Source organism: Silurus meridionalis, chromosome 5, assembly GCF_014805685.1.
Source record: "Silurus meridionalis isolate SWU-2019-XX chromosome 5, ASM1480568v1, whole genome shotgun sequence".
Taxonomy (NCBI): Eukaryota; Metazoa; Chordata; class Actinopteri; order Siluriformes; family Siluridae; genus Silurus; species Silurus meridionalis.
Genome location: NC_060888.1, coordinates 28766769 through 28776768, shown reverse-complemented (window position 1 = coordinate 28776768; position 10000 = coordinate 28766769). Strand labels below are relative to the sequence as shown.

General features: G+C 48.5%; 1 protein-coding gene across 2 annotated transcripts in view; it reads right to left on the bottom strand.

The window, feature by feature from the left end:
* The window catches only part of flnca (filamin C, gamma a (actin binding protein 280)), a 45029-nt gene that overhangs the window by 17290 nt on the left and 17739 nt on the right, over nt 1–10000 (bottom strand). For both annotated transcript variants that reach the window (XM_046850265.1, XM_046850266.1), the window contains 5 exons: nt 2145–2314; nt 1893–2010; nt 1474–1736; nt 793–1390; nt 479–652 (listed from right to left, as the gene is read on the bottom strand). In XM_046850265.1, the coding sequence (XP_046706221.1) occupies nt 479–652; nt 793–1390; nt 1474–1736; nt 1893–2010; nt 2145–2314 (1323 nt within the window). The remainder of the gene's footprint in view (nt 1–478; nt 653–792; nt 1391–1473; nt 1737–1892; nt 2011–2144; nt 2315–10000) is intronic.

Below are 10000 nucleotides of genomic sequence, written 5' to 3'. Positions count from 1 at the left end.
TCAAAGGGAAAGTACCCGGTAAAGATCTTTTCCTCTTTTGTATGTTTTTATGTGGTATGATTTTAATATAACATGTTAAAAGTAAATAATATTAGTGAATATTGGCTTTATTTTTATTTAAGTAATATTTTTGGTTGTCCAGAACGAATTACCGAAGTTTCTGTTCATTATTATGGGGAAATTTGTATCGGGATACGAACTTTTCAGGTTACGAATAAAGTACCGGAACGAATTAAATTCGTAACCCGAGGTTCCACTGTACTTAGTCTTAATCCTGATTTCACTTAATTCCATCTTATTACATGACCCCCACTTCTTCTGGTTCTCTTTGGTTTCTCCAGCTCCTTTTTAGTTCTACTTCATCTTATTCAGAGTTTAAGTGGTTCTTTTGCTGCCTTCCTGTCTATCTGCATTACTATTATCTCTCTCTCTTTTAATGAAATGAACAGGTAAATAAGTAATAAGATATGATGCGCACCATCCTGGAAGGCGGTGTACTCCACCCTATAGGTCCCGTCTCCTTTATCGGTGATGTAGGCATCTGTGCTGCTCTCCGATGGCCCCTTGATGCGTACTGTCACATGATTCCCTCCGGTTTTAGTGAGCGAGCGAGCATCCACAATGAAGTGTGTGCTCACATCTCTCAGAACCCCTACACACACAAACACAAACACACACACACACACACACACACACACACACACACACACACACACACAGAGGTTTAATTACAGCAGTTGTTTGTGAAGCACAAGAAAGTAGTCAGGCTTTAGGACCCATAGTTCAACTGACCTGTAGGCTCTACTCCTGGTCCGTACACCTTCACGCCACTGGTGTTGACAGCAGGTTCTACTTGTAGGTGAATGGGGCATTTGGGTACCATGTGTCCCCCGTAGTGAATGCTGATAGTGTAGGGTCCGTGTGAGGGTGGCGTGTAGGAGACAGAGAACGTTCCATCGTTGTTGTTGTAAATGTGAACCTCAGCTTTTGCTCCGGAGTCTGATACGATTTCCACCGTTAGCTCAGCATCTCCGGCACGGCTGCAGTCCACCGTGAAGGACGCCACACTCCCTACGATCGCCCGCTCCAAGCCCGGGCCGCTCGCCACCACCCGGCCTGCATCCAGCGCTGGGCGAACCTTCGCCACAAACGGAGAGCCGGGCACATGAGCGCCGCCAAACAGGATGTTGATGCTGTAGTCTCCGGGTTCCGTGGGCAGGTAGGACACGGAGCAGGTTCCATCTCCGTTATCTTGGCACTCAATCTTCGCTTCACATGGACCCTCGACCGTCAGACCGAGCCCGCCCACTCCTGCCCCCTTAGTGTCGATGGTGAAGGGAGCCGGTTTACCCACAATTCCTCCCTGCAAGCCGGGACCATACGCCCTCACCTGAGGAACAACCGCCGGATTCACCTGGGTTTATCAAAGTGTAAAATAGTAAACAGGGAGTGTGTTTGGAATGCAGCCTATACCTTTGTAGGATCAGCTGGCGTTAAAGCCTCCACAGTAAAGGGACTTCCTTGTACAGGGTTTTCATCATAGCTGACTTCCACTCTGTAGGGTCCCTCCTCAGGGGGAATGTACTTCACACTTGTCTCCTTGTTGGTTCGGTCTGTCTCGATCTTGCAGGGAATGGGACGTCCGGATGGAGAGATCATCTTCACGCCAACATCACCCTGTCCACCTGCTCCCTGTGTGTTCACCTGGAACTCCTGATCCTTCCCAACCTCCACCTCTGAAACACACACACACACAAATCTGTTGCTAATTCTAGATAACTTGTGTTCTGGAATATTTAGAGGCTTAAATGCTGATTATACTCTAAAAAAATATATTGATACACAGCCTGAAGTGTTAACTGTTCCACATGTCGAGGTGATGAGAAACTCACTCTTGTCGAGACCTCGCACTCGCACTTTGCTGAGGTCCAATGGAGGAGCAACGGTGATGTTAAAGGGGCTTTTGGGAACCGGTTCTCCTCCATAAGTCACTGAGATACTCATATTACCCTACCATCACACACACACACACACACACACACACACACACACACACACACACACAAACACATCGGTAGTGAAGTTATATCCCATAGCTAACTTAGCTGTTAGCATGCAGGAGTGTGATCTCGGACGTTTCTCACCTGCTGAAGTGGTGTGTATTTGACAGTGTAGGAGTAATCGTGATTATCGATGATCTCAAAGTCTTTCACAGCATTTCCTTTCTGCCCCATGCTAAAGTGAACCTCAGGCTTTGCCTTTCCTGCCCCCTTGGTGTAAATGGTGAAGTGGGTGGGCGTGGCCACCTGAACACCTGTACAGAGACTCTGTATTAATGTTAATCATATTCATGCAGCAGGGCGAGGTGTGTGTGTGTGTGTGTGTGTGTGTGTGTGTGTGTGTGTGTGTGTGTGTGTTACAGGCTGTTAGTGGAGGTGAAGAATGTCCCGAGGTGATGCTGAGAGACCTCACACCCTGCTGTGAATCACCTTACACCATGTCCCAGCACTGACATGTTCAAGCAAAACATTTTCACATGTAGAAGGTTGATGAAACTGAGCAGCGCAATCTTAGTGCCCACCTCACCCCTACCAGCCAATCAGAACCCAGTACTAGTGGTGGACGATATATATATATATATATATATATATATATATATATATATATATATATAGTGTGTGTGTCAGGGAACCACCATCACAACTCAATTGCACATTTTTATCTGTTCAGAATTTACCTTAAATTAATACTTTTCTAAATTTTTAATACACTAATTATAGCAGATGTTATAAAAATATAATTTCACTCAAAATCTCTCTCTTTGTTATTCATTATTTTATATTAATTTCATTATTTTAGACTCATTTATCTTATTTATAAATTATTCTTTTAATATTAATTTGATGTCATGTTTCTATAGTCTATTGTTTTTTTAGTAGTTGTTTTTATTGTTAATTATGGTACAGTACATGTCTCCTTTAAGAATCATGTTCCAGCAGTAGGTGCAGCTGAAGAGAGGTCAATGATGAAAGGCAATGTTATATATTTATTTATTAATATTTTTATAAAAATGGTGAAACAGAAATGCGTGCTGCTTTAATCGTGCATTACAGTTTTTCTCTGTTGCTTTGGAGCGTTACTCAGGTGAGAAATGAAATTCTCAAAACTACTTTAGTCATTTGTGCTGATCATAAGAACATTTCTTGTTGCTTTTATCAAATTGCAAATTCTTTTGTACATTCATTTATTCGATTGTGTACGAGTGTCTGCTGTTTCCTACATTATCAGTTGTTTATGTTCATGTTGATCAAAATATATTCTACTGGTTTGAACAACCAGAAAATGAATGGACAATATTACAGTACAGTAAAAGTGTGAATCCTGTCCGGTCTCTTACAATCGATATCAATCCAACATGCAGTCAAATTAATACATTTATGCTGTTGAAATTTATAGATGGCAAACAGAAGAAATTCATTCCTGTGCATTTTTAGTCTCAAACCGTAGTTTATATCAAGAAAACTGAAACTGAAACTTTGCATCTTACTGACAACATGACTAGACATTTTGATGATTCTGATGGGAATGAGATGTTCATTGACACAAATATTTACATTTGAGAGATGAAATAAGGATTTTGAGAAAAGTTCAGGCTTTTGCAAGAAATGTGCTGTTTGTACACAGTGTTTTGAGGAAATGCACTTTACTAGTTTGCAAATATTAAAGATGATTCAAGAAAATGCTGCAAAACAACTGAGAAAGACTTTTAGGCATTACTGCTTCACTATTTTTATAAAAAATATAAATAAATAAATATAAAAGAGATCAAATTAAAACCTTCAACATAACACATTCATTCATGACATATTTTCTTATTGTCAGGGATCCGCCAGCCACACCTTCACTTATCACTCCAAGCCACTCTCCCACTTACTAATCAGCTACACCTGGCCCTCATCAGCTCCCATGCTATATAACCTCCGTCCCTCCACCAGCTCATTGTCCGTTCTACAGCTTAGGCGATAGAACACTGTCGGACTACTTTGCATTGTGTATTTGTTTTGCTTCTGCCTGATCACCGCTCTTACCTGGTTTAGCAAACCTGGGGTTTCCTTATTTTTTTGTGCTTTTCTCATTAAAAGCCTTGTGGAATCTACTTCGGTTTCCGGCACTTTCTTTGCCTGACAGAAGAACGGACCTTTCACAAACGGAGGGGCACCTAACACGGAAGAAAAGAAACGCGTTACCTCAGCATGGAGGACCAGCTCGCTGCAGCGTCCGGGTCAGCGGAGGACCAGCCCGTTGCCACGTCCGAGTTTGTGAGGAGCTCACCGCCCGGCGCTTGAGGCTTTCCGGCCGGAAGCCGCGCACCAAACCCCTCCGTCATCTGGCAGCCCGATGGCTCTCCCAGCGTCTTTTTCCGGAAACGCGGCGGAATGTCAGGGATTCCTGCTCCAGGCGGCCGTCTACATCGAGATGCGACCACAATGTTTTCCTAGCGAACGAGCAAAGGTCGCGTTTCTGATTTCGCTGCTCACCGGAAGAGCGCTAGCGTGGGCAAGAGCGCTCTGGGCGCAGCGAGCCCGCCCTGACGTCATACGCCGCGTTCACGAGTCATTTCGCCGAGGTTTTTAGCACCGCCCCCGGGGATACCTCAACCGCTGATCAGCTGCTCAATCTCCACCAGGGGACAGACAGCGTTTCGAGTTACAGCCTCCGCTTCCGCACTCTGGCGGCATCTGCTGGTTGGGATGAGAAAGCGCTGTTGGCTGTATACCGCAGAGGCCTAAATCAGGAGCTCAGGCTGGCGATGGCCACTTATGATGACTCTCTGGGGCTTGAGGCTTTTATTCAGAGATCCATCCGAGTCTCTCAACACCTGGCAGCCTGCAAATCCCCCGAGGTCGAACCAGCACAGGCTATGGCAGTACCAACAACTCCAGAACCAGAACCCATGCAACTCGGGTCACAGCGGCTGTCTCGGCAAGAAAGGAGCGCGGTGGGCGGCTGGAGCTTGCCTCTACTGTGGAGAGAGAGGACATCGCGTGGCCCAATGCCCAGTGAGGCCTCCTCGTCGGACGGTGAGTACGGTCACCCTTTCTTCTGACATTACTCACCTGTCTACGCTCAGGGTCACCTTAGTAACCCCTGCTCTCTCTCTATCGGCTTCTGCCCTAGTCGACTCAGGATCCGCGGGGAACTTCATCTCCCAGGCGTGTCTAGAACGCCTCCAGCTACGCCGGCAGAGGGGATCCCAGGAACTGGCCGTCCAGACCATCCAGGGACGACCATTAGGGAAGGGCAAGGTGAAGTACTGTGCTCCACCTATTGTCCTCCAAGTCGGAGTGCTACACCAAGAAGAGATTCAACTGCTCGTACTGGAGGATTCGACAGTGGGCGTGATCCTGGGTCGTCCCTGGTTAGCCAAGCACTCCCCACCTGTTCCTGGGACCCGTCGACATCCTGGAGTGGAGCCCCGCCTGCCGGCATAAGTGCTTACTTCCACTCCCGACTCCCCTCCGGACCGTCTTAACCCTGGCAGCTACTCAAGTGGAAGGAGCTCCCCAACCCGCTCAGGTAGAGATCCCGCATGAATACCGGGCCTTTTCTGACGTCTTTAGTGAGGAGGCCGCCACTCAGTTACCCCCACACCGGCCGTGGGACTGTGCCATTGATCTAAAGCCGGGGCTAAGCTACCAAAGGCGGGTCTACCCCTTGTCAGCCCGGAACACCAAGCCATGGAGGGCTACATCCAACAGGCCCTCCGACAGGGCTTCATCACCCAGTCTTCCTCCCCGGCGGCCTCTAGCTTCTTCTTCGTGGCTAAGAAGGACGGGGTCTGCGCCTGTATCGACTACAGGGGCCTAAATGCACAGATCGCCCCGCTTCCATACCCGCTCCCCCTGGTCCCAGCAGCCTTGGAAGAACTACGTGAGGCTCGCGTCTTTACCAAGCTGGACCTCCGAAGCGCGTACAACCTGGTGCGCATCCGCAAAGGGGCGAGTGGAAGGCGGCGTTCATTACTCCCTCTGGTCATTATGAGTATCGGGTCATGCCGTATGGCCTTTCCATTGCTCGGCGGTCTTTCAGAACTGTATGAACGAGGTTTTCCGTCCCTTCCTCCATCGGTTTGTAATTGTTTACATCGACGACATCCTGATCTACTCCAGGACGCTGCAAGAACACCACAAGCACGTCACCCAGGTCCTAGACCGGCTGCGAGAACACCGACTGTTTCTCAACCTTCCCAAGTGTGAATTCCATCGCTCGGAGATACAGTTCCTGGGTTACAACATCAACGCAGCAGGCATCAGGATGGATGAAAGGAAGGTGATGGCCGTACGGGATTGGCCCGTTCCACCTCAATCAAGGAACTCCAGAGGTTTCTTGGCCGCCAACTTCTACCGCCGGTTCATTGGAGGTTTCAGCCTGGTTTCCGCCTCACTCACGTCTCTCCTGCGAGGAAAAGCCAAGACTCTCTCCTGGACCCCGGATGCACAAAGGGCCTTCGAGGAGCTACGCACGAGGTTCTGTACCGCTCCGCTTCTCCATCATCCTGACCCCCAGCTCCCGTTTGTTGTCGAGGTGGACGCATCTTCCACGGGCGTAGGGGCCACCCTCTCCCAGCATTCAGGGAATCCCCCTCGACTCCATCCCTGCGCCTACTTCTCAAAAAAGCTGTCTCCAGCGGAACAGAATTACGACATCGGCAACCGAGAACTCCTAGCCATCAAACTAGCCCTGGAGGAGTGGAGACACTGGCTGGAGGGGGCTGTCCATCCTTTTATAGTCATCACGGATCACAAGAACCTTCAGTACCTCCGTGAGGCCAAGCGCCTAAATCCTCGCCAGGCACGGTGGGCTCTCTTTTTACCGGTTCAATTTCAGCATCACCTATCGGCCAGGATCAAAGAACGGCAAGGCCGATGCTCTCTCCAGGGTGTATGGACCTGAGGAACCCACCGAGCCTGGGCCTATCTTGCCTCCGACGATCATTCTGAGCCCGATCATATGGGAGCTAGACGAGAACATCCGCAGGGCCACACGAGGAGAACAGACGCCCCCTGGTTGTCCCGAGGACCGGACCTTTGTTCCTCCAGAGTGTCGACAGGCCTTACTTAGAGCAGTCCACGAAGTCCCGGTTCAGGGCACCCAGGCAGGAGGCAGACCCTGCGTCTGGTTCAGGGACGATACTGGTGGCCAGGTATGAGCAACACAGTGGCCGAGTTTGTCCGAGGCTGCAACATCTGTGCCATCTCAAAAACTCCCCGACATCTACCAATAGGCAAACTCGTCCCCCTGCCTACTCCACAAAGGCCATGGTCTCATATCGGCATAGACTTTGTCACAGACCTGCCACGGTCGGAGGGTTTCACCTGCGTTCGTGGTCGTTGACCGGTTCTCCAAGGCCTGCCGCTTTGTCCCTCTCCGAGGCCTCCCCACAGCTCTGGAAACCGCGGAGGCGCTCTTCCATCACGTCTTCCGCAACTCGGCCTCCCTGAGGAGATAGTGTCTGACCGGGCTCTCAGTTCACCTCACATGTCTGGAGGCGTTTTCCGGCTACTGGGAGTCACCGTCAACCTGTCGTCCGGTTACCACCCCAGTCGAACGGCCAGACCGGCGGAAGATCCAAGAGCTGGGAGGTACCTGAGGTCATATTGCCATCAGGACCAGGAGGAGTGGAGCGGTTCCTGCCCTGGGCGGAGTACGCCCAAAACTCGTTGCGCCAAGACACCACAGGTCTCACGCCTTTTCAATGCGTGTTGGGGTTCCAACCCCCACTGTTTCCCTGGTCCGACGAGCCCTCCAACGTGCCCGCTGTGGACCACTGGTTTCGGGAGAGCGTCCGGACATGGGATGCTGCACACACTCAGCTGCGCAGGGCAGTGAGGGAAACCCGGCGACATGCGGATGCACGAAGGTCGGAAGCCCCCGCTTACAGGCCCGGAGACTGGGTCTGGCTATCCACCAGAGATCTCCGACTGCGGCTTCCCTGTCGGAAGTTGAGCCCCCGGTACATCGGGCCGTTCAGGATTGAAAGGCAGGTCAACGAGGTGGCATACCGTCTGGAACTCCCGCCACAGTACCGGATACACCCCACCTTCCACGTGTCACTTCTCAAGCCACACCATCCACCGACTGCCCAACGCCCCAGCGAGGTCAGGCCCCCTCCGCCTGAAGTGTTGGAACAACCCTCGGTCTATACGGTACGGGAGGTGCTGGACTCTCGTCGTCGAGGCAGGGTGCTGGAATACCTCGTGGACTGGGAGGGCTACGGCCCTGAGGAACGGTCATGGGTGGCGAGGCAGAACATCCTGGATCCAGCGCTCCTAGAGGAGTTCCACACTGCTCATCCGCTTCGGCCAGCGCCCCGGGGTCGGGGTCGACCCAGGCGCAGGGTTAGGGCGTCGGGAGCCGCCCCTGGGGGAGGGGGTACTGTCAGGGATCCACCAGCCACACCTTCACTTATCACTCCAAGCCACTCTCCCACTTACTAATCAGCTACACCTGGCCCTCATCAGCTCCCATGGTATATAACCTCCGTCCCTCCACCAGCTCATTGTCCGTTCTACAGCTTAGGCGATAGAACACTATCGGACTACTTTGCATTGTGTATTTGTTTTGCTTCTGCCTGATCACCGCTCTTACCTGGTTTAGCAAACCTGGGGTTTCCTTATTTTTTTGTGCCTTTTTCATTAAAAGCCTTGTGGAATCTACTTCGGTTTCCGGCACTTTCTTTGCCTGACACTTATTATATATATATGTATATATAAAAGAGATTATAAAAATATCCCCCTGTGATTTGGAATCTGCAGAAGTCTGCAAGGTGAAGGTGTGAAACACAGACTCCTGTCCTGTGACTCCAAATATTTGTTCTGTCTCTTATTTAAAAATCTTTGATGACCTAAAACTTTACTCGCTTCACTATTAATAACATTTTTCAATTATTAGTAATTATAAAATTTGTATTCACTTACAAATAAAAGGAACGACTAATTTTACTAAATGTAGTTGAGTAAAAAGTGAAACATTTGAGTTTGAAATGTAGTGAAGTTACAGTAAAAATCTCCCCAAATGAAAACAGATACACGAAAAATCTACTTAAATACATTAACAAATTACATTTACTTCCTTACTGTCCACCACTGCCCAGTACACACACACACACACACACACACACACACACACACACCATGCTTCACATGTACAGTAGTGATGAGTTGGTCATAAATGATTTGTTTATTTTGAACAAGTCTTTAATGAGACTCAGAAGAACAAGTCATCTGATAGAGTGTTTGTTCTTTTTCTCCTGGACACACATGCACACAGCATCGCTAAATCTCTGTAGGTTGCGTACATGATACAGAATTGAGTAGTTAATCCCTCAACTCTTCTAGTCCGAGTCGTTCTTTGTTTTTTTTTGGTCTGAATCTTGACATTATATCACAATAATTATGGGAGTCATGTGACAAAAGAACCAAAGACAAGGACCAGAAGATATGAGAGGTGAAGCTCCTTACTCTGTTTATCATCATATGTTTTTAGCTGCATTGTCATATTTTCATGATTTGAACTGTAGTTAAAGTTGTTGTATGTAGACTGATTATTAATAACATTTTATTTCTGATCAAAGGAACCTAATGAATAAATGACTCCAAAATGTCTTTCAATCACTGAAAATGTCCAGTCAGACCCTTCTCACTCCATACCCCTTCTGACCCTTTTTGTTTTCCATTTTCCCTATACAGACGCTGTCCACTTTATGAACATTCACTTTACGAACTTTCACGGATATGAACAGACCTGTCCTCAAAGTGAAATTTGTACAGAGTCGTAAAGATTCTAAACGGAGGAGAGCCGCCGCGAGCTGGTGGTCCACCATAACCAGTCTACATGATGCGCACTCGACTCGAGCCAAGTGATTTTTTTTAGTATAAATTGTATTTATTTTTAAATTACTTAATACAAAATATTGTTTACAGTATTTTGATTATTTCAA